This window comes from Pipistrellus kuhlii, unplaced genomic scaffold (genome assembly GCF_014108245.1).
Source record: "Pipistrellus kuhlii isolate mPipKuh1 unplaced genomic scaffold, mPipKuh1.p scaffold_m20_p_4, whole genome shotgun sequence".
Lineage (NCBI taxonomy): Eukaryota > Metazoa > Chordata > Mammalia > Chiroptera > Vespertilionidae > Pipistrellus > Pipistrellus kuhlii.
In genome coordinates, this window is record NW_023425540.1 from 35799736 (window position 1) to 35824758 (window position 25023).

General features: G+C 37.9%; 1 protein-coding gene and 1 pseudogene across 9 annotated transcripts in view; one reads left to right on the forward strand and one right to left on the reverse strand.

Annotated features, from left to right (window-relative positions):
- Positions 1-20836, reverse strand: part of POC5 (POC5 centriolar protein) — a 36289-nt gene extending 15453 nt beyond the window's left edge. Inside the window, exons 1-9 of one of the 9 annotated variants that reach the window (XM_045571607.1) lie at positions 20710-20826; positions 20114-20160; positions 19603-19703; positions 17184-17281; positions 13609-13750; positions 11639-11716; positions 6464-6669; positions 4596-4772; positions 2271-2375 (exon numbers count right to left, since the gene is read on the reverse strand). In XM_045571607.1, the coding sequence (XP_045427563.1) occupies positions 2271-2375; positions 4596-4772; positions 6464-6669; positions 11639-11716; positions 13609-13750; positions 17184-17267 (792 nt within the window). In that variant the 5' untranslated portion in view covers positions 17268-17281; positions 19603-19703; positions 20114-20160; positions 20710-20826. Of the gene's footprint in view, positions 1-2270; positions 2376-4595; positions 4773-6463; positions 6670-11638; positions 11717-13608; positions 13751-15900; positions 16074-17183; positions 17282-19278; positions 19542-19602; positions 19704-20113; positions 20161-20709 lie in introns of those variants that run through there. The other 8 variants (XM_045571608.1, XM_045571606.1, XM_036410342.2 and 5 more) reach the window with 8 other exon arrangements.
- On the forward strand, positions 9683-10442 carry LOC118703419 (annotated as a pseudogene).
- Positions 20837-25023: the final 4187 nt, after the last annotated feature.

The window sequence follows — 25023 nt, forward strand, 5'->3', positions numbered from 1 at the left end:
ACAGGGAAAAGCCATTCTTGCCTCATTCCAGAGCCTAAGCTCTTTCTTATCCATTATACATCACTGTTTTATGTAACTAATCAAGTTAGGGGAAAAACAACAATAAAAAATAAATGAAAGAAAATGGTTAATGTGCCACTTGCCATCTTAGTTCTGAATCTGCATAAACTTTTAGCTGAAACCAGGACTAGGACAACAGAGTGGTTGGAAGACAAAAAGGTAACTGTGGCTTCAAATGGCATTGTTTTCCCTTTGGCTTGGTGGATACCACCATAAGCAAGATTAATTTAATTTACATACTTTGTATCACATATAGTGCCAAATTGATTCAAACAGGAACATATGCTATTCTTTTTATCAATGAATTTAAATTCTTTTGAAGAAGTAGTTCCAATTTTCAATCTTCTTAAATTTGAAAAGCTATTCAAAAAGTGATGGCAGCTAACATAAAAACAATTTATTTTCATTATGTCATTTGATAAATAACTTTCAAAATATGGTCTAACTGCTCATTTTAAATAGCTCTTTTCAGTCTGATCAATGTAGATTGATCTAATGGGATTAATTAAAAAATGAAAGCATTAGGAGGAATCCTATTCCCTAATAGTGGAATATTAAATATTGATGTTATTAATACTAAATATTAATGTTTAAAAATATTAACATTTAGCCAGGACCGGTTTGGCTCAATGGATAGAGCGTCGGCTTGGGGACTGAGGGGTCCCGGGTTCGATTCCGGTCAGGGGCATGTGCCTTGGTTGCGGGCAGATCCCCAGTAGGGGGTGTGCAGGAGGCAGCTGATCGATGACTCTCTCTCATCGATGTTTCTAACTCTCTATCTCTCTCCCTTCCTCTCTGTACAAAATCAATAAAATATAAAAAAAATAAAAATAAAAATATTAACATTTAATATTAATTTATTGGAATTAATGCACAGAGATCACTTGATGGCTCACATGAGCATTACATTAAAACTATATATGTGTGTGTGTGTGTGTATATATACAGTACACACACACACACACACACACACACACACACACATATATATATCTGCCTCCCACACTCTTGAGTCTTTATATTCTGTTTTCTTGTAGGATATATACATATTCATACAATAACTGATACAATAACTTATTATTCTCTCTGTTTGCTTGTACTCTGATATATTGAGTTAGTTCTTAAATTTAAATTATGTATAAACTGAGGATAATTTTTATCTTTTTTAAAAAAAATATATTTTATTGATTTTGTAGAGAGGAAGGGAGAGAGATAGAGAGTTAGAAACATCGATGAGAGAGAATCATCGATCAGCTGCCTCTTGCACACCCCCTACTGGGATATGCCCGCAAACAAGGTACATGCCCTTGACCGGAATCGAACCCGGGACCCTTCAGTCCCCAAGCCGACGCTCTATCCATCGAGCCAAAGCGGTTTCGGCCTGAGGATAATTTTTAAAAAGCTATACAGACATGTCTTTAATTCTCACTATAATGCAAGTTTACACAACAAACATTTATGCAATTTTATAATTTACTAGTAGGAATCCGTGTGCCAGTAGCTCTCTGTGGGACCTGGCCGCTCCACATCTACTGCCCAGAGGCTCTCCACAGCCCAGAGGCCCATCCATGCTCCGGCCTGGCCAGGGGCCCATCTGTGGTCAGGCACAGAACGCAAGCAAGCTGCAGCGAGGAAGCAAGCATTCCGCCAGGCCGCTCACGCTGCCTGTTCTCAGCGGCTACCCCCTTGGGACTGGGGAACTCAGGCAGGGCTGAGAGGACTGGGTGCCTCCACCTTGTGGCTATGGGCACTGCCATCTTTGTGATGGAGTGATGGTTAATTTGCATATTACCTATTTATTAGCTAGGAAAACTGTAGTGTTGCCTCTTTTTGAGGAGAATGTATTCAGGCATTTTAGAAGGAGAAACAAAATGGGAAGCATATGATATGTTAAAGACTATAAATTCTTTCTCCACATAATCATTTTTGAGTCACATTTGTTAAAGGGTTCCATTACTAAGACATTTGTAATTTAGGTACAATCCCTACTACCCTATTGTGACAAAGGAATTGATATATCAATAGATCTATAAAATATAGGGTATTTTTTCCCAAACTATACCAATCTTGAAAACAGCATTAAATTCATTTTGACTTATTAGATAATAAATCCTTCATTGACTTTAATAACAGTTCTAAAATGTGATCCTAAACAATTTTAAATTTAGAAGTCTAATATTTGCCAGTCATCTTTTCATTTTTATACTTACATCCTGTCTGGATTTGACATGTCCAATTCGCCAGTGGAAGAATGTTCTCATCAACTCTATCCTTTCCTTTTGCTTGCCTATAGCATGAGACAAGCTGGAAATCACCTAGGAACAGCAATTAGGCCAATTATTGTTATGTTACAATAACAGCTGCTAATAAAGTGATTAAGTGCTAAGAAATACCAATGATTCACTAATATATTCATCCAGTTAACTTCATTATTATCTTTTAAAAGACCAAAAAACTTCTCCACATGAATGCACTATATGAAGGGGAAAAAAAGAGTAAAGAAATTTCATTTATGTAAATCTTGGTAATCACCAAAATAAATTTATGTACATGAAAATTAATATAGGGTGGGACACAAGTAGGTTTACAGTTATTCCTGTGGAAAATAACACAATAATTAAAAAATAATACAAAAATAAACTGTGTTTCACATAAACTACTTGTGCCCTTCCCTATATGATATTGGCATTTAATTCAAGAAAAACAAACATACATTGAAAGTTTTGCTACATATACAAAAAGTATTTATTGACTAGGATTGAGGGCAGAGGCCAGATTTTATATATCTTTCTAGTCCCTAAATACCTTTAGTACCTTGGATTATAAGTTTCTCAATAACTATTTTATTAAAAAAATATTTTTATTGGTTTCAGAGAGAAAGAGAGAAACATCCACGATGAGAATCATTGATCAGCAGACTCCTACATGCCCCCTGCTGGGAGTTGAGCCAAAACCCCCAGTATGGAACCATGACCTCCTGGTTCATATGTCAATACTCAACCACTGAGTCACACTGAGACATGCTGGCTGGCTGGGCTCAATAACTCTATCCTTTAATAATTTTTTTCTGAATTCAATAAACTCATAAAAGAAAATAGTCATACTCTGATGTACTTCTTCAGTGTTATTATTCTTATTTATTATTATTATTATTATTATTATATTTTAAAATGTTTTTATTGATTTTAGAGAGAGGAAGGGAAAGGGAGAGAGAGATAGAAAGATCATTGATGAGAATCATCCTGCACGACTCCTACTAGGGATCAAGTTCGCAACCCAGGCATGTGCCCTGATTAGGAATCGAACCATAATCTGTCTATAGGTATATGCTCAACCACTGAGTCACAATGGCTGGGCTTGTTCTTGTTCTTTGAAAAAAAAAATTTATGGAGGCTTTTAAATCCTAAGACAATAATCTCTCTTATAAAGTATCGAGTAGCTGAAAAGTCTATCTAAAAATGGCCACAAAAAGAGACTTTGTAAATTGGCCATATTTACTGAGAGATATTTATTCTGGTTTCTTTAAATAATTTTTAAAAGTGGAAAGGGGCACACATTCTCAGATATTGTTAATATTCTCTTTCTAAAGTTGTATGGTGCTGGCTATCTACTTTCTTTGTTTTTAAAAATTGGACATATATGTACAACTCTTTTTTATGTGTGATACTTTAAAATTAAAAGACATAAGATGGAGTTTTGAGAATAATAGAGAAAATGATTAATACTAATATCTATTTAAAAAAGTAAACTATGAAAAATGTTCAATTTTATATCATACCTTGCAATACCAAAAGAAGTGTATATATTTTTTAAAAACACTGGACTCTTTATCCAGTTAATTAAAAGTGAGGGCTGCATCTACAGACCAGCAGTTGAGGTGTTTGTGGAGTCCCTCTCTCTGAAAGCCACCATCCTTCTGGGGGCAGCCACAGATTTGTTGCCCACCTGCTTTGTTCAAGGTGTTGTCTGTAGGCACAAAATTCGCATGCACCTGAACCTTACTTTAAAATTCTTAACAAGCTAACAGAAAGTGAAATCAAAGGTACTGTTTATCAATAAAATACCAGACTTCTTCAGCAAATAAAGACTTACCACAGATATAATGTGGGAAACTTAAAATAGCCCCTGAAAAGACGGCTTAAAAACTGGATAATGCTGGTTCCCTAAAATGCTCTTAAGGGCAGTTAGGAAGGAAAAATTAGTATGTACACTTAGCATGTACTCTTAAAAACCCACTTCTTGGCTCCTTAGGGAGGAAGGGAGAAAGGAAAGAGGAAGAAGGAAAAGGTGAGAGGCAGAGAGGGAGAAAGGAAGAGAGATGGAAAGTGAGGGTGAGAGAGAGAGAGATGTGAGAGAGATACATCTGTTGGTTGCCTTCTGCACCTGCCCTAGCTGGGGATCAAATTGATGACCTTCTGGTGCACCAGACTACACTCCAACCAACTGAGCCACACCAACTAGGGCACTTCCTGACATTTATTATCTAGCAAAACATTTACTGAATCTCAGTTAAAAAGAAATATAAAAAAGAACACCTCGTCTTTTCTCCCAATGGAGATTTCATAGGCTTTTTGCAGCTCCTTCAAGCTGTTGATCTGGTTGCATAGTTGTTTTAAATGTGCTGCATGTTTTTCTTTCTCTTTTTTCATTTCCATACGGTGCCAGTCAATAAAATTTAGTCTCCATTTAGTTAGTTCAGATATGACGTTTGACTGAAAAATAAACATACTGATAACTAAGCAGTTTGTTCCTTAATAGTGCTTCTTAAAATTACACCGAAATTAAGAAACACTTCTTTTAAAAAATCAGAACAAGCAATTAACATGAAAGCTATTTTTTTTTTTTAAATCACTAATGAAAACATTTACAAGTTCAACAGTTTCAACTCCTCTTAGTTCACATTCACCATACTAAAGATAAGCATTTTTTAAGTTATTTTGTATTAAATCTTGTCATTTTAAAAAACTTTAAATGAGTAGTTGTAGGAGATCAGTCCAATGTCTAAAATCTGTGCTTCTCAGTTTTTTTTTAAAATTCTGTTTATTCAAGAACTTAAATGTCCATATGAAGTTGGGTCAGGGAAAAGGAAATGCAGGGCCATGCACTAGGCTGAGCCATAGGACCAGATGTTGTTTAGATAGAGGTGGATTGTGGGAGCCATGGGAGCTGATCTTTCTCCCCGCAAATAATTTATCACAATCGCTACCTTAACACGCTGCTGAGTCTGACCTCTTTTCTCTCCTGACTGGAATAAATAAAAAAGGCCAAATAATCATGTTATCAAAAATTAGATAATATGGTTAATTAAACCTAGAACAATTTTAGTGGTTGGTGGTACACCACTACAATTGACTTACAGCATGAAAAGAAGTATGAAACCTGTTCCATGAGGTAAATGGTAGAAACTATACTAAAAGATTATATCTGGGATTTATAGTTCAAATAACAGAGAAATATATTATAGATGCCACAGAACTCTTATGACCATAATTTCTCTATCCATGTGAATATTCAGCTTCGTTTTCTCAAACTATCTTCAGAAAAATGGTTATTTTTCTCAACTACATATTTTTTAATTAGCAAAAAGAACCCTTCTTTTTTTGGTAAACATTTTTTTAAATCAAGTCTTTTTTTTTTTTTTTTTAATGTTTTTATTGATTTTTAGAGAGAGAAAAAGAGAGATATATATAAGAGAGAAAAACATTAATGAGAGAGGAACATCATATTCCTGCACATACCCCTACTGAAGACTGAACCCATGACCCAGGCATGTGCACTGACGGGGAAACAAACTGGCAGCTTCTGGGTCCTGGGTTGATGCTCAACTGCTGAGCCAAACTGGCCAGGCTCCCTGCCATTTCTGTAATACTTTGTTTTATTTAAAGGCCACTAACATTACTACAAATAAACATCAATTTTTATAGAGATATCAGTTATACATTGTGGTTGCTGTAAGAATGGCTATAAAATGAATACATATTGCTAAAATTGGGACTTTGTATTTCATTTAAAGGAGACATTTTCATTAGTCATAGCTACAATATAGTAAAGGCTCACTGAGTGTCTCAGTCACATACAGTCTTTCAGAACATCTGAGAAATTCAGTAGACTGTTCCATAAACTATATAAAACCTTGCTATTCAAAGTATGTTTTTTGAATCAGCAGCATCACCTGGGATCTTGTTAGAAATGCATAATCTCAGGTCCTCAAAAACAATTAAATAAAAAGCTGAAGTTCAACAGATTTCCTAGGGGATTCATATGGACATCAAAAACTGAGAAGCACAGATTTTAGACATTGGACTGATCTCCTACAACTAAAGATTAAAAAGAACCTTTTATTTTAAATAAAAGAAAAACTGGAATTAAGAGCAAAACTATTATACTAATCCAACAAAGCTACCTTAAGACCTGAACTCCAAAGATCCAGTACACTTTCCACCTTTTGAAGGTTTTCTTCAGAAACAACAGGATTGCCCGCTATTATTTCATGGACACCTGCAGGACTAGAATTAGACCCTGGTGTGGAAGAGTCGCCTAAAATATTTGAACTGAAAAAATCCATGACGGGGTGAAAAGGCTTCCTTGGTGATGATACTGGTGATAAACCTAGGAGGGAAAAAGTTGTAGTGGTTACGGCAAATTGAAAACAACCCAAACTGGTGAGGACTTATATTGGAAGGCTGGAAGAATTCAGTTACTATAGAGGCTGAGAAAAATGCAGAGAAATGACCGTTCAGTGTACTTAATCTGGATATTTTAAATTTCAGTATTGTCACTGATTTAGGACTAATCAGCATGAGATGCTTCCCATACTCAAGTAAAGATGCTTCATATATCCAGCTCCAGCCCAAGCTGAAACTATTATTATCTGTGTCATCATATCAGCATTTTCTAAGTGCTTTGTATGTTTCTACAATAAAAATGTTATAAGGATTGGCTCCCATAATACATGCTACCCTAAGAAATACATACTCTTATCTATTTTACTGATTCCAAAACTGAGGTTCAGAAAGGGTTAAGTAATTGACCAAGGTCAGAGTGGTTGTATATAAGTCATTATTACTTTATGTAGAACACTGGGATAAATTTTAATACTACTAAAAGTCAGCACTATAAGTAGGAAAGAGACTCGTAGTTTTTAATTTATCATATTTTCAACTATAAGATACCCTGTTTGTCCTTAACATATAGGTGAGGAATATATATACATACATACATACATACACACACACACACACACACACACACACATATATGAATATATATGTGTGTGTGTACATATACTCCTATCTTCTGCCCATATACCAGGGTATGGGGATGGGAGTGAGAGCCAAAAAGAGAACTGGTATCTACCTTTAAAAAAGCACAGAATATTTTATCACACATGTATATTGGAATTAGAGACTACTGATCATCATTTCTTGCATATCACACTTTTGCTATGAGGGTCCTGTAACTAAGATTGAAGGGCTTTTCTCTCTTCCTTACTAAATGACTCAAAACAAAGATAAAGTTAAATCTACTAACTTGTTACTTAAAAGTAAATCAAGAATTATCTGCAAAAGGAAGAAAATCATCCCCTAATAGGTATGTTTTGCATAAAAATATATCAACAAATGGTTTAGGCTAGTCACACTATGTAGCACTACCTATATATTCTGAAGATGGTTTAGGAACTCAAAGAATAAGGCAACATGAATAGTATTTTTTTTATTTTATTAAATTATTATCTGTGTACATATTTTAACATTGACCCCCTCCCATTTGACCCAGTAATCCCACTCCTAAAAATATATCCCAAGAAACTAGTAACACCAATCAGAAAGGATATATGCACTCCTATGTTCATAGCAGCACAATCCCCAGAGTTTTGTGTCCATTGGTTGTACTTATATGCATGTATACAAGTCCTTCGGTTGATCTCTTATCTCCCCAGATCTCCCTACTCTCCCCTCTGTAATTTTACAGTCTGCTTATTGCTTTACTGTCTTTATATCTGACTTTTGGTTTGTCAGTTTATAATGTTCTTTAATATCCATAAATGAGTGAGGTCATGTGGTATTTCTCTTTCATTGACTGGCTTATTTCACTCAGCATGATGTTCTCTAGTTCTATCCAGGTTGCTGCAAATGATGAGAATTCCTTTTTTATGGCAGCAAAGTATTCCATTGTGTAGATGTACCACAGTTTTTTGATCCAATCATCTGCTGACGGGCACCTAGGCTATTTCCAGATTCTAGCTATCGTAGATTGTGCTGCTATGAACATAGGGGTGCATATATCCTTTCTGATTGGTGTTCCTAGTTTCTTGGGATATATTCCTAGGAGTGGGATTACTGGGTCAAATGGGAGTTCCATTTTCAGTTTTTTGAGGAAACTCCACACTGTTCTCCACAGTGGTTGCACCAGTCTGCATTCCCACCAGCAGTGCACGAGGGTTCCTTTTTCTCCACAACCTCTCCAACACTTGTCGTTTGTTGATTTGTTGATGTTGGCCATTCTGACAGGTGTGAGATGGTACCGCATTGTTGTTTTGATTTGCATCTCTCAGATAATTAGTGACTTTGAGCATGTTTTCATGTGCCTTTTGGCCTTCCTTCTGTCTTCTTTTGAAAATATTCTATTTAGGTCCATTGCCCATTTTTTAATTGGATCATTCATCTTCCCTTTGATGTTGGAGATTAAACCTTTATCAGTGGTAACATTTGCAAATATGTTCTCCCACACAGTGGGCTTTCTTGTTGTTTTGCTGATGGTTTCTTTTGCTGTAAAAAAGCTTTTTATTTTGATGTAGTCCCATTTGTTTATTTTCTCTTTAGCTTCCATTGCCCTAGGGGCAGTATCAGTGAAGAAGTTCTTTTGGCATATGTCTGAGATTTTGTTGCCTGTGGATGCTTCTAGTATTTTTATGATTTCCCGTCTGATGTTTAAGTCCTGTATCCATTTTGAGTTTATTTTTGTGTATGGTGTAAGTTGGTGATCTAGTTTCATTCTTTTGCATGTATCTGTCCAATTTTCCCAACACCATTTATTGAAGAGACTGTCTTAACTCCATTGTATATTCGTGCCTCCTTTGTCAAATATTAATTGAGCATAGTGATTTGGGTTGATATCTGGGTTCTCAATTCGATTCCATTGATCTATTTTATATGTCTGTTCTTGTGCCAGTACCAGGCTGTTTTGAAAACAGTGGCTTTGTAATACAGTTTGAAGTCTTGTATTGAGATCCCTCCTACTTTACCTTTCTTTCTCAGGATTGCTGTGGCTATTCGGGGTCTTTTATTGTTCCAAATGAACTTTTGGAGAGTTCTTTTCTAGGTCGGTGAAATATGTCGTTGGTATTTTAATGGGGAGTGCATTGAACCTATAGATTGCTTTAGGAAGTATGGACATTTTGATGATGTTGATTCTACCAATCCATGAACATGGTATGTTCTTCTATCTGTTTACATCTTCCTCTATCTCTTTTTTCAGTGTCGTGTAGTTTTCCGCGTATAGGTCCTTTACTTCCTTAGTTAAGTTTATTCCTAGGTATCTTAATTTTTTTGGTGCGATGGTAAATGGAATTGCTTTTTTAGTCTCTGTTTCTATAAATTCGCTGTTGGTGTATAGAATGAATAGTATTTTTTACTAGCTTTTACTAACTAGATCCGCACTCATGGGCTCTGCTTTTATTTATTTATTTATTTTTAAATATATTACCTTTAAAAAAATAGAATCATGGTTCGCTATTCACTTGACCAAGAAAACCCCACAAAATCATGCAAATTAAGAGGTTCAGATCTTTAAGTTCACTTTAAGAACACTTGTGAAACTGCCAAGGCCATCATAGAGATAGGAATTCAAAAAGACACCAAGTATTGAAAGGATGTCATTTTATAGAAGCTGTATGTGCTATTCGGTTGTTACAATGGTGGAGCTGGTAGGTGTGCCCAGCCCAAACAGTTGTGCTGGACACAGAGTCAGTGGCCCAAAAAGAGTGCTAATTTTTTGCTGCACATACTTAAAAATGTAGCGAGTAATGCTGAGCTTCAGGGTTTAGATGTAGAGTCTCTGGTCACTGAGCATATCCAGGTGAAGAAAACTCTTAAGATGCAGTACAGAACTCACAGAGCTCGTGGGCAGATGAACCTATACATGAGCTCTCCCTGCCACATTGAGATGATGCTTACTGAAAAAGAACAGACTTCCAGACCAGAAGAAGAGTTGCACGGAAGAAAAAGATACCCCAGGAGAAATGGAAGAAACAAAAACTTCTGGCCTGTGAGTAAATGCAGCATGAAATAAATACTAATAAAAATAAAAGGGGGAAAAAAAGGCCTTGGAAGATCCTTCAGAAATTACATTGCCCAAACCTTCTATTAGTGAGAGGCATTTCTCATATGGTGCCTTAAAAGGCCCTTATATTAAATAACATTGAATCACCTAGTATAAAAAGTGTTCTATTTTTACTGTATTACTTATTCTATGTCAAAGAAAAAGTTTCAATGTGGTGCTAGTATGCTTTTAAAACCTCTGCAACACTTGCTAATCAGGCTGAACACAATACCACCCATAGTATTCAACCAAACTTTAATAACTTTGTTTGAGTTGCATTTATTTTTACCATTGCTTTCTATTTGTAACAAGTATATATTAGTTTTATGCTATAAACAGTAATAACATATGTTAACATATTTTCTTTTAAAATAAAAGCTAAAAATGAATATTTGTGAAGAAAAACACTTAAATGATAAAACATGTGGAATAAAGATAGGAAGAAAAGCATAAAGTTAGTACGCAAATGCCTGAAAAATGGGAAATAATGCATTATGAAAAATTTTAAATCAGCCAAACTATCTGATATCCTTCTGAATCTTTAAAAAACATTTGCCCTCTTGTGCTAGCTGGTTTGGCCCAATGGGTAAAGTGTTGGTTGCAGATTAAAGAGTCTCGGTAGTTTCTGGTCAAGGGCACATGCCTGGGTTGCGGGTTCAGTCCCCAGTAGAGGGCATGCAGAAGGCAGCTGATCAATGGTTCTTTCTCATCAGTGACGTTTCTTTCTCTCTCCCTCTCCTTTCCTCTCAGAAAACAAAAATATTGATATATTTAAAAAAAACCTGCCTTTTAACTTAGAAGATTTAAGGATATCACATACTATAACAAATAAACCTGTTTGTCTTTTTTATTTTTAATATATTTTATTGATTTTTTACAGAGAGGAAGGTAGGGGAATATAATATTAAAAATATCAATGAGAAACATTGAACAGCTGCCTCCTGCACACCTCCTACTGGAGATGTATCCGCAACCCAGGTACATGCCCTTGACTAGAATTGAATCTGGGAACTTTCAGTTCACAGGCCGACGCTCTATCCACTGAGCCAAACTGGTTAGAGCAAAACTGTTTGTCTTAATTGTACTATTTTCATTATTATAAAATTATTTTAAATAGTATTACTCAATAAATTAGCAACAACAGCATTTTAAAATCCTGCCAATAAGTAATATGCTAAAATATTCCTCTTACTACATAGATAATATTCATCAAACCACAAAATGTTGTATATTAATAAAAACAAGCTAAGGAAAATACCTTCTGTCTTTGAATGACTTGAAATATTTAAATCACGTCCTTTTCTAACTTCCGTCCTTGTTTCTCTTTCTCTTCTTACTGTAAAGAAAAATACCCCAAAGCACTTTTAAATAAAATACCTATTCACACACACCTAATTTAAGAAGGTTGAGGTATATAAATAAGATTTTAGAACAAAGATCTTTGGTGGGATTAGAGGAACATTAAAACAAAAAACAAGAATAAAGTAAGACTCTGAAACTAGAAAAAGTCTTATTATTAATAAACTCGATTCCACCCACCAAATATGGATGAAAGAGAATTCAGTCTACTGTGGCATTCAATTCACATTGAGGATCAGTGGATGAATGACACTGGAACTTAGAAAAGGCTATGCTGTCTAATAACAATGGATATTTCCAGGGACAGGCTGCTTTTCACTAGCTGCAATCAAACTAAAGTGACACTGGTTCCCCCCAAACAGGGACTTCCTTACTTCCACCTCAGGAACCTTTAGTCAATATGTGGTGAAAAGGAAAGTGAGAAAACCTCACAAAAATGACTCTGCCAACTCTGACACACCTACCTCACTTATACTAAACAACGTCAACACTAATAAAGGGAATGGGATGATAAATTTACATAGTCCATTCTAACCAAGTCTATGTGTAAATCAGAATAATCTAAATTCACTGCATGTCGTATGCTTAGGTCTCAAGTCCTTTGTGATAAAGGCAGAACATAAACAAATACTACCTTACATACTAGAAAAGAACAAGGGTCTTAAGTTCCAAGTGGTTACCTTGAAAGGGTGCAGAGTTGGGGCAAGGAAAGGACTCCTGTGTTGTGTCACTGGGACAACAGTACAGTAATACTGTAGCCAATGGAAAAGGAAACAAGCTGTCGGTGACCACCTTGAGGGTAGAGGTGCAGAGGGCTAGCACACTACTAGTAATTGCCTAAATTCATTTGTAAGGAGTATGCAGCATTTTGGGTTTGCTCAGTAGGAACTCCATGTTGAGGTGCCAGTATAATCAAAACATGGTCAATATCACTGATATAAAAATTAATCAAGTCAAGAGTTGTATCTCTTAAAGATCAATAAATCTAGATAGAAAGTATTCAGTAGAATGAGTATATGTATTTTACAACTGTGATCTATTTGTTGATCTAATGCAATAGGTCAGATTGAGAAGCAATGAAAACGCCATGTCTACAGAGGGAGAAGGACAATAGACACTAAGGCTGTGACTTATCAGAAAACGAGGAGCCTGCTGTGAGTAGGTTGTGTCATGTGCCTTCAAGGAGGATCGTTAGTTTACTTATTATTGATAACTGCCCATTGTTAGAGCTGTTTTATAAGGGATTTCTGAACCCTTACTTAGAGTGAGCTAGCTGTTGGGATCCTGTTCTTTACTAAACAAGGGACAAATAGGTAAGAGGAGCTTCATACTTCTTTTTCAACCTTTTGCTCATCAATCATCATACATCCTGATTTGTATTAGCTCTCAATTCTGTCACTGACATAGTCCAAGAATGATTCATGTTTGTGGTGATAATTCAAACAGTCCTCTATGCCTATATAAATACTGCTAACAAAGTCCTAGCACACAGTTCATAAACTCAAGGGGTTTTCAGGGCTACCTATGGACCATCTTTAATTTGGGGGGTTGGACATTTATTTTTCAAGATAATCCTGACAAATAACCATTAGAACAAATTCAGAGATGTTACATATTTCATTAAGAGACATGCAATGGCTACAGTGTTGCTTTAAATTTATTACTTTTCAGAAAAGTAATAGTCAAAGGAAGCTCAAAGATCCAGCTGTCATGTAAGAGCCAAGAAAAACATATTAAAATGTAAAGAGTTTCTCCAGATAATAGTAATATTCACCATTGACTGGAGCATTTTCACAATCATAAGTCAATTGCATTAATAAGCTCAAATAACATCTTAAATTAAGAGATGTTTTAAAAAATATAAATAACCTTGATTATGGAGAATATCATCAATTATAGTATAAAATCTAACATCTGGCACCATTTCTCCCTTAGAATGAGATGGCTGTGAAGTACCTGGTTCAGGATTTGGAGTCACTATAGTATAACGAAGCAATTCTTCATACTCTTCCTATAAGAAACCAATAATAATGTTTTATAACACTGTCACAATGGACACTAAGGCAAAAGGACAACAAAAGCTGTACATATCTACTATATATAAAAGTGTATAGCTATTTTATATTATTATATTTTTTAATGTTTTCAACAATAGGACATGGGTAGCCTTTCAACCGTAGTCAAGAACCAGTAGGGTCTTAAAGTTGAGGGTTACTAATAAACAGACTCTTAGTTGGGCTGACATTCTAAGCAGATAACCAATAACACAAAATTATTTCTGGTGTGTCTAGACAATCCTTCCTTATCCCTGTCTTAAATTCTACTCTAGAGATTTATTATTTTGATGTAAAGCTTTGTCTCCTAACAAAACAACTTGAAATCTTACAAGGTGCTTACATTTTAGTAATAAAGGGGTCTGGACCTAACAATTACAATACTATATGGGTTTTTGGAAACCAGCTAGGTACCTTACAATTCAATTCAATCTGACAATATCCACCAGAGTTAGCATTAGATCACACAAGGTTCAGTCCCATAAGACATTGCCCCACACCCCCAACTTCAGGTCACCTGTGCTTGACAGACCAGCTATGGATTGGCGGTTCCCTCCTCAGGTTCAATTAATTTCCTAGAATGGCTCACGGAACTCAACATTTCACTTACTTATAATATACTAGGTTACTAGTATATTATAAAAGGATATAAATCAGGAACAGCCAGATAAATTGAGGCATAGGGCAAGGTACGGGGAAGGGGCTTGGAACTTCCATGCCCTCTCAGCATGCCAGTCACCCAGCACTTCCATGTGGCTCACCACCTCAGCTCCCTGAATTCTTTTTTTTGGGTTTCTATGGAGGCTCCATTACATAGGCATGATTAAGTCATGGCCATTGGTGATTGAACTCAATTTCCAGCCCCTCTTCCCTCCTGGGAAGTTTGTGGATAGGACTGAAATTTCCAATCCTCTAATTATATAATTGGTTCCTCTGGCAGCCAGCCCACCTCTTTAGGTGAGGGTGCAAAAGTGATCTCATAACAAAACACACCTTTATCATTCTCATGGCTTAAGAAATTAAAACGTTTTAGGAGCTCTGTGCCAGAAACCAGAATGAAGACCAAATTTATATTTATTACTAGAGGCCCGGTGCACAAAATTCGTGCAAGGGAGGGTGTATCCCTCAGCCCAGCCTGCACCCTCTCTAATCTGGGACCCTTTGAGGGATGTCCAACTGCCCAGGATCGGGCCTAAACGGGCAGCTAGACATCCCTCTCACAATCCAGAACTGCTGGCTCCCAACTGCTCATCTACCTGCCTGCCTGCCTGCCCCTAACTGCTTCTGCCTACCAGCCTGATCACCCCCTAACCACTCCCCTGCCAGCCTGATTGCCCCTAACTGCCCTCCCCTGCAGGCTAGGTCTCCTCCCAACTGCTCTTCCCTGCAGCCTGGGTCCCCCCCCAACTACCCTTCCTTACAGGCCCAGTTATCCCCAACTTCCCTCCTCTGCTGGCCTGGTCACCCCTAACTGCCCTCCCCTGCAGGCTTGATCGCCCCCAACTGCCCTCCCTTGAAACTGCTCTTTCCTGCTGGCCATCTTGTGTCCACATGGGGGCAGCCATTTTGTGTGTTGGAGTGATGGTCAATTTGCATATTACTTTTTTATTAGATAGGATAAATCATACTATCACAGTATAAATGATTTAATTAGGTCCCTCTAGGAACAAGTCTGGATAAGACAGAGATGAAGAGTACAAGAAAGTACTGACATCTAAAAAGATAGCACCAAGTTGGAGAGGTACCATCCAAAGGGAAGGCAAGGATACATCTGTCACAATTCCCAACTGCTTCTTTACTATTAAATAACCACAGATACTTTAACAGTAGCTTCCCAATGTTTAAATTTGTTGTTTCAATTAAAGGAACACATTTGCTCATAAAATATTTTCTTTAAGCTTTTCTCATATTATACTTACTCAACATAATGTAACATAAACATAATGTCCAGCTTTTTTCCTCTTAAGTGATATAATTATAAAACTCAAGATATACCATGTTATTATTCTCTCAATTAAAATCTACTCTAGAAATCTGAATCCATATTTTTAATGATAAGACATTCATAAATAAAAGAAATTCAGAGCATTTCATATAAAACCCATACCTTCTGCAGTCAATGTATCTGTCACTGTCCAGGTAGCAGCATGTGATGAATATTGTGTCAACAGGGACTAGAACCCAGAGTAGAACACTAAGGAATCTAGGCGTCAGAACTTTGGGTGGTTTGATGTTGTATTAATTGGCATTAAAATGAAAGCAGCATTCATAAAAAGATAGCTACAACGAGAAAATTTCAAGAAAAAAATGTTTCTTGAGATTTCTAGCTTCTCTCATTGTGTTGTATGAAGCCTTTGTACAAAGAGTAAAGAACTTATGATTATTTTCTGAAAGATTAAAATAATGTACGGCATTCCCAAAGTTTGTGAAATAATTCCTAAAGTTTGGTATAATTTGATATACGTTATATATTATATACACACTAGAGGCCCAATGCATGAAAATTTGTGCAAAAGTAGGCCTTCCTTCCCCTGGCTGCTGGCACCAGCTTCCTTCCAGCACCTGGGACTCCGGCTTCCCTCCTTTGGACAACTTCCCTCTGGCCCCAGCTTCATCTGGTCTAATCAGCATATTAACTTTTTATATATAACAAAGAGGTAATATGAAAATGGTTGTCACACCCTCATGCCCTTGCGCCAGGACCAGGGGACCTGAGGCTACACTGTGTGCCCTGTGGGGCTTGACATAGGTGGGGCCAGCCAGGTCTGGGTCTTGTGTAATTTTGAGATGCACGCAGGTGGGTGGGGACTTGACTCTGGGTCCCGCAGCATGCCCCTGACTCTGACAGGAGGGAAAGTTTCATATACATTTTACTAATTTTCTTTCATCTTTGACAATTCTATTATAGAGAGAGGGAAAATAGCAATATTAAAATATTTCCTCTAATTAATTCCCTTTTAATGTGCACGAATTTTGTGTACAGGGCCACTAATCTACACTAATAAAAGAGTAATATGCAAATTGACCGTACCTTCATAATGCCCACCAGCCAATCAGGAGTGTGTATGCAAATTAATTCAACAAAGATGGCAGATTAATTTGCATATGCAGGCACCGAGTGCCCCAGCTGCTCCAGGCCTCTGGACAGTGTGGGGAGGCGGAAAGGCAGCTGGGCCAGAGCGAAAAGAGGCTCCAGCAGGAGTGAAGGTGGTGACGGCAGCCAAGGGAAGGAAGGCCCATTCTTGCATGAATCTTCATGCATTGGGCCTCTAGTAGATTATAATTATAAATGTAAATGGCATGAATGAATAAAAAACGTATTCCTAGTTTTCCCTCATACTATTTGTTGAAAATAAGTAAGTCATAACAAATTTATACATGTCTTCCTACCTGAAGATCTGAAGAGCCTGAACTGGTTTGGTTGCACTCATTCTGCATAACTGGAAATGCGTATTTCTCCTCATCTGATGACATTCTGTAAAAAAATACTATAAAACAGTAAATGTTAACTTTAGTTTTCCCCCCTCAATATTTAAACTAAAATAGAATTCCTTATATAGAGATGGAACACCAACCAAAACAATAATTGTGATATTTTAAAATCATTCAACATATTTGAGCAACCATAGACAAAATCGTTGGACAAAAACAACAGTAAAGACTCAGTTCCCAAAATTAGTGAGTTTATAAAGTAGCAAAGGTGATGAAACAAATACATAAAAGGTTAAAGAAAAATGGAGGCACTTCAGAAAAATCTGCATAGTAGAGGGTTGAGAATTATGGTTTGTGATCTCTGTTCTTAACAATGTGCGACAACCCAGATGTTGTGCACTTTCTTCAAAGATGCTGAACCAAGGAGAATAAACAATTTGTGCAAATCCCTGCTTAGGAAACTTACCTTTGGGAAGTATTATTTTAAAAAAAAGTAAACCTATACAAAACAACAGATTCTAATACACACATAGAAAAATTGTTGAAAGTCTTAACCAAAAAATAAAAATTAAAATTAAAAGTATTTTTAATAACTAGTAAGTAAATTATTTAAAAGACAAGTAGTAAATATTCAAACTATGTGAATACTAGTAACATGTAAGACACTGGTGAGGAAGTAGTAAGATGAGTTCTCAAGGACTTTACAATCTAGAGAGAGGTGCCAGATATGCAAATAAGTGACTATGAAAAAAGTGCTGATAGACATAAACAAAAGAGGTGCAAAGAAAGGAGATAGGAGTAGCCATTTTTCATGGGGTGAGATCCTGAGAGTGTAAAGAAGAATGAAGCCAGAGAAAATTTTAATAGAGAAAATGACCCGTGTTGAGATCTGAAAGACAGATAAAAGTTATCAGGATATACTAGGCAGTAGAGCTGCATAAGCAAAGATACAGCGGCATGGACAGGCATGCTAGGAACATAAGTATAGTAGTTAACGCTGTAAGCAAAGGGTGTAAAGCATGGCTTGGCTGAGAGCAGCCAGGTCATGGAAAATCATGATTATGTCATGTTAAAAAGTTTGGTCTTTATTTTAGAGAAGTTATTAAAATGTTTTAAACAAGTGATAACCAGATCATGCTTGTCTTTCAGAATGATCACTCTGGCAACTTTCAAGATGAATTAGAGAGTTGGGGACCTGCAGAAAGAGAGGTCAACTGAGAGCCGAATGCAGTAGTCCAAGAAGTAAATGTTCCCTCTGGCAGTAATGCAGGAGATAAATGAGGACCTGAATCTAGGAGTCAGCAATGGGAAGTAGAGAGTATGACTATGAGACAGTTGTGTTATAGCAATGAAAATGGGAGCTCATGGTTAATAGCTGGTTCAGGGACCAAAGGGAGGAATTGTTAATGGCTTCCAGGAGGCTGACTTGAGTAACTAGATAGATGATAGTGCCACTCACCACGGCAAGAAACGTAGGAGGATGAGCAGGTTGGGAGGAAGAACACTAGGCTCAACATGAGATGTTTTGGGTGTGCAGCACTCGTGAGGTACTGAGGTGAAGTTGCAGGTGTGCAGCGTATGGCCACCCTGTATGCTGTGCACTATCCAAGGACTGCCGTTTACAATGAATGGTGCTTCCTGAGTTAAAATAATGTGGAAGCCCTGCTTTGGAGCTTTAGGTTGAAGATACAGTTTGAGGAATCATCAGCACAATAGGAAATGCTGGAAAACAAGAGGATAAGATCACCAATGAAAAGGAGTGACAGAAAAATTTTTACTCCCAAGTCCATATACCCAAGTTGTAGGCAATATTTTTAGAATAAACGCACATGTGTGTATTTTTCTAGGAAGAGAATCCTTAGCTTCCAATATATGTTCAGAGGAAACTACAACCCTAACAAAGTTAAGGGCTACTACCACAGTGAGACAAAGGTTAAAACCACAACCACTAACATTTAAAGGGGGGAAAGAAAAGCCAACAAAGAAGACTTAAAAGATCAATAAAACTATCAGGATGAACAAAAGCTTAGAGAAGGAAGTCAGAGTCACATACCAAAGAAAGATGAGCATTGGACAGAGTTCCTTGAGTTTGGCAATCAGGAAGTTGCTATGACATTCCCCTGAACAATTTCAGTGGAAAGTAGAAAAGGTCTCAACCACAGTGGGGTGAAAAGTGAGAGATGAGGAAACTGAAGTAGAAAGGGCAGATACAGGGAAACTGCAATATTAGAAGAAGCATGGATTGGGGCTAGATTGTGGAAAGGATAGCTGAACTTTATTCAGTGGGTGTTACTGAATATACACATGGTAAGTAAACTAAATCTCTGCATGACTGTCTTTAGCTAAGCCAATTAGGAAGGATAAAATAAGCACATACATCTCAGCAAGGAATGGCTGCTTCACAGGACTTCAAATCCACCACTGTGGTACCATGGTCCACCTCTGTTTCCATCCACTTCTTCCTTTAGGGTGTGCTTGCTAATCAATTAAGTAGAGGAGCGGGGGTGGGGGGGGTGAGGAGGGGCTGATTATTTAAAAAGAAACAAATGAACTGCAAAGTATGGCTGACTTATAAGTGTTTGACTACAGATACTGCAGACACGAAACGACTACTGTACTTTGGGGAAATAACGTTCTAAATCTTCCACCTGCCCTGCTTTGATGCCAACCAGGTATGGCAGTTTATCTGAAACTCTAAAACAGTAGCATTACTTCTCCTAGGTTCAGAAACAAAGGAGGAAAATGAAACTTGCTTTACTGGGTGGTGGATGTACATCAGTTGACTAAATGTTCAACAGTTTCTAACCCAAAACGTCAGAAACCAGGAGACAAAAAGTTCCGAGTGCTTCTCTATTGCCAGGTAAACCAAAGTGCGTCTTGGTAATTACCTGGCTGGTGGGAAAGAGGGCTCCTTCCGGGCACTCAAAAGTAACACCTAAGAGGCAGAGGAGGGGTGAGTTAGGTGCGAGCTGGCTGCAGGGTGACATCCCAGCGCCCTCCGCAGACCTGCCTGCAGGGCAAGGGCAGTGCGCGCGGAAGCCGCCCCCCCCCCCGCCCCCCCACGCCGAGGACTCGCAGCAGAGGGGAAAGCGGTTGCGAGTAAGAAAAGGACTAGTTCTTGTCGATTCTTTTCCACCCACCCCTGCTTTAATGACATTCTTATTTAAACACAATAAAGCGTTTGACATGGTTCTTCCCCGCCCCTTACGTTTTAAATGGCCAGAACCTAGGGACAGGAACCGCTATATTCGAGGCATCCCTCCTCCTGCCTTCTCTTCTCCACGACTTGGGGGGGAAGAGGGGGAACCTCACAACCCTGCCGCCCCCGCTCCTGCTGAGCAGCAGAAGGGCCTGGATCTAGGGGACGATGCTCCCAGCCCGGAGCCCGGAGCCCGGGAATGGAAATCTGGGCCAAAGCTCACTGTAAAGCTCACTCCGCTGCCTCCGCCAGGGGCTCGGGGTCGCCCGGGGCGCCGCTACCCACCGTCGCTGCAGCTCTCCAGGGACTCCGACTCCTCCGTCCGCGTCGGCCCGCCGCGTCCCAGCTAAACCCACAGCCAGTACCGGGGCTCCCTTAGCAGCAGCCTGACAGTTTCAAACTGCAGGGAGGAACCAAGGACGGCCCTGGCCATTGGCCCCGACCTCCAGCAACCTGACCGGTGATTGGTCAGCCAGCCGGGGGCGGGGCTTTAGAGCGCGTCCGGGAAAAACAGTAGTTAAGTTACTAAGGAAAGCCCCGCCCCCGGGTCCTGAGGGGGCGGATCTTAAGGAACCCTGCGGAGCGTCTGGGAGCGCATGCTCAGTTCCGTTCTGCGACTGCGGATCGCTAGCCGCTTCTGAGACAGGATTTAGAGGCTGCTGAGCTGGGCCCAAGTCAGCCAGGGCGGGATGCTATTGTTGTCCTTCGATAATGCTCAATCTATGCATAAAAGTCAGCTGCATCTACAGGTACCCTGCAACGGGATCACTTGGAGATGCTTTTTATTAAAAAATAACACATTTTTATCTATTGATATGTAATATACATAATCCAAATACTAAATAAGCAATCTCTATCATATAACTTTAAAAATATATAGATTTTGTTTAGATGAAAAAAGTGAAAAGTTTTTTAAAAAAAATTTACAGGTTTTTAGAATTTTATATTTAAAAAGTATTTTGTGTTCGGATTTATTCAATCTAAATGAATCATTATTTTCCCAAAATGAGTGGGTATGTATTTGAAGACCATTATATTGAAAATACAAGTCACTGATTTATATCTATGACTCTGAACACTTACAAAATTTATTAAACACCCAAAATTCTAAGAAAAACATATGCCAAGTGCATAGTCATTTATAAAAATCAAAACTTAAATTCAAGATTGCAAAATAATATGATAGCTCTGTCCAAACTCCAATTTAAATGACAGTTGAAGATATTGACATCTACAGTATAAAAGTATAGATTTTACCATGAGAATGAGGGGATGAAGTTGATTTGCTGGATTTCTATGAATCAACACCCAAGCATCTTTAGAAAAAACCCCCACAACTTTAAAAGTGAATAGTTGTCAGCTCACTGGTATGGCTCAGTGATGTGAGTATCAACCTGGGAACCAAGAGGAGGTCAAGGTTAGATTCCGGATTGGGGCATATGCCTGGGTTTGGGGTTCAAGCCAAAGTGGGGGGCATGCAGGAGGCAGATGATCAATGATTCTCTCTCATCATTGATGTTTTCTATTGATATTTCTCAGTTCCTCTCTTTTCCTCTCTGAAATCAACAAAAAACATTTTTTAAAAAAGTGAACAGCTATTAATTCATTTATGGCCAGTGAAGATATAATTGTATTAACATAATATAAATATATCATCTAAATTATTTTTAATTATAAGTAATTATCTTATTAAAATGATGAAAAATCTATATCGAAGGGTTTTGTCTTTTTTTTAAGCAAAAGGGATTTGAAGAAAACTTAATAAATATATTGGTATCAAAAACTACCACTTAGAAATTATTTTTAAGAAAAGCAAAGTTTAATTGTGAGTTTTGCAGTTTAAATATTTTCACCCAACTAATAGTTTCTAACTGTTAACTGTTGACTGAAAACTGTAAATTTTCTCTTGTACACTTTGCTGATGATAAAATAAGATAAAAATAAAAAAAGACTTTTTTTTTTAAACTAGAAGTTCTAATTTACTATTTTAGTATTTTTGGTATGTATCTTTTCTCATCTTCTTCAGTTAACCAGTCTCTGACCATAAAATCCCAAATCTCCTTCAAACCTTATCCCAAATACCACTCCTCCAAGAAATCTGGGTTTTTTTGTTTGTTTTTTTAAAAATATATATTTTTAATATGATTTCAGAGAATAAGGGAGAGAGAAAGAGAGAGAAACATCAATGATGAGAGAAAAAATTATTGATCAGCTATTGTACTTCCTGCACACCCCACACTGGGGATCGAGCCCACAATCTGGGCATGTGCCCTTGACCAGGAATCAAACTGTGACCTCCTGGTTCATAGGTCAACACTCAACCAGTGAGACACACCAGCTGGCAGAGAAGTCTGTTTTTGTTTTGTTTTTTATAGTACTTGTTATGATCTCTTTCTCACTCATGTGCTTTGTATGCTTAACTCATTTTGTATTCTGCTGTAACTGCTAGATCCTTTGGGGCAGGGATTGTGCCCCCCTCATTTTTCAGTCACCTTTAGGACCAAGCACAGACCTCACCTGCAGTGGGTCTTTAAAAAACATTTGCTGAGTTAAAAATACTGAATATTTATGGTTTCTCCACCCTGTAAAAAATGATTTGTGTTTGCTGTTGATGCGACCTCTTCTTCCCTTATTTCGGTAGGCCTACAAATTCCTCTAGAACAGAGTAAGCCTGCAGTATGACTCAGCAACACAGGGTCTGAGTGTGGCCCCTGCTCTAGTAGTTTCCAGAGAGTGGAAGTAAGTTTGTCCCAGCCACACCAGGTGGCAGTGTGACCCACACTTGCATGGCCACCAAGGCAGGTGTATGTGGAAAAACAAAGCAGTGATTCTTCAAGGAAAACATTTGAAAATAATTTAACACAAAAGGGCTAAGTGAACTCAATTTTTCTATATTCTATTCAGAGATTCCAAGACTCCTGTGAGTTATATCATTGCTGCTAACAGGGAAAAGTAAAAACAAGGTTTTATTATTTGCACTGTCAACAGGTACACAGAGAGAAATAAAGATATATCCTGGCAGGCCAGAGTAAATCTTGCATTTATATAAAGAAGTACAAATGATCATATTGAAAGCTAATGTTATGTTATTATTTTGTAAACTAGAAGCCCCATGCATGAAGATTCGTGCAAGAATAGGTCTTCCTTCCCCTGGCTGCTGCACCGCCTTCGCTCTGGCCTGGTGCCATCTTTCTGCCTTCCCTTCCACCAGAGCAGCTTTCCACCTCTCACCTTGTCACGTCAATTTGCATATTCCCTCCTTTTTGGCTGTGGGCACCACCTTCTTTGCTGTGGAGTTATAGTCAATGTGTATATTCCATCTTTATTAGATATGATATTAGAATAGCTTTAAAATGTACAATTATTCTTCAGAGTTCATACTACCCTACTAATAAAACATTAAGAGATTAATCTGATTATCAAGACAGTATTTTTAGAGTTATAAAATGATTGGATTTTGGAGCAGCTGAATTATTTGTGCAAAATGTTTTCCATGCTTTTAAATACCATTATTGTCTTAAAGTTGGGATTATAGCTGAAGTCTGAATTTGGGATACGATGAAATAGACAATTGCATTATTCTGGCATGGGAACCATATTCCTCTATGAAGAAGCACCCTCTGCAGTACTTGGTAAGTATCATCAATTTCATGTTTCCATTGGTTTCCTATTTGCTGAAACCCTAAGATAGACGAAGCACTCACTAACAGAGAGAAATCTCTCCTTGTGGACATTTGTCATTGTGGATATATCTGATTGCCCAGCACCCTTTAAACACTCCTTCATGATTGGAAAATGTCTTAGCTTATGAGTTCCACTTCTCCAGGCTGAAGCTGAAAACTGGCTTTCCCAGGTTCCCTAGCAGCCTGGCAAAGCTGTATGTCCTGGATTTTTACCAATTAGATGCATATGCACATGGCTTTAGTTTAGAAGCAAGCAATGGAAGAAAGCAAGCATGCAGAATCTGTTAGTGGAAAAGATGACAACATTATAATATTGGGCTTTTTAGGGGCATCACTGACAGAGTTTTTGGCATCTGCTCCTGTGCATCACTAGAACGGGCTGGGCAGCATCTGTGGAGGGGCCGGCCAGTGGCAGCAGGGGTGTTGGTGGAGGGGCCGGCCAGTGGCAGCAGGGGTGTTGGTGGAGGGGCCGGCCAGTGGCAGCAGGGGTGTTGGTGGAGGGGCCGGCCAGTGGCAGCAGGGGTGTTGGAGCTACAGTGGCGCCTGCGGAGTAATTGAACACTGTTCCTGATTCTCAAGCCCTCTCAGAGCTTCTGTGAGTTACCTATTAGCTTTTAATTAATTCTTTTTTCCATCTAAGCTAATCAACATAGATTTTATTGTTTGCCACTTAAAACCCTGATAGAAGCAAGGAATAAGAAGACCTACTCATTTTTTCTAGACATACATTTTGGGATAACTTATAAAAATTCTACCATGTTATAAATCTAGGGAAATTTTCATATGAAAACAAGATAGGAAAAAGAAAGAATATAATAATTATAATCTGGAACTGATTAAAGATCCTATAACTGAGCTAACGCAACCACTAGTGAGTAAAAGTAAAGCCATTTTAATATTTAAGTCTATAACTAGC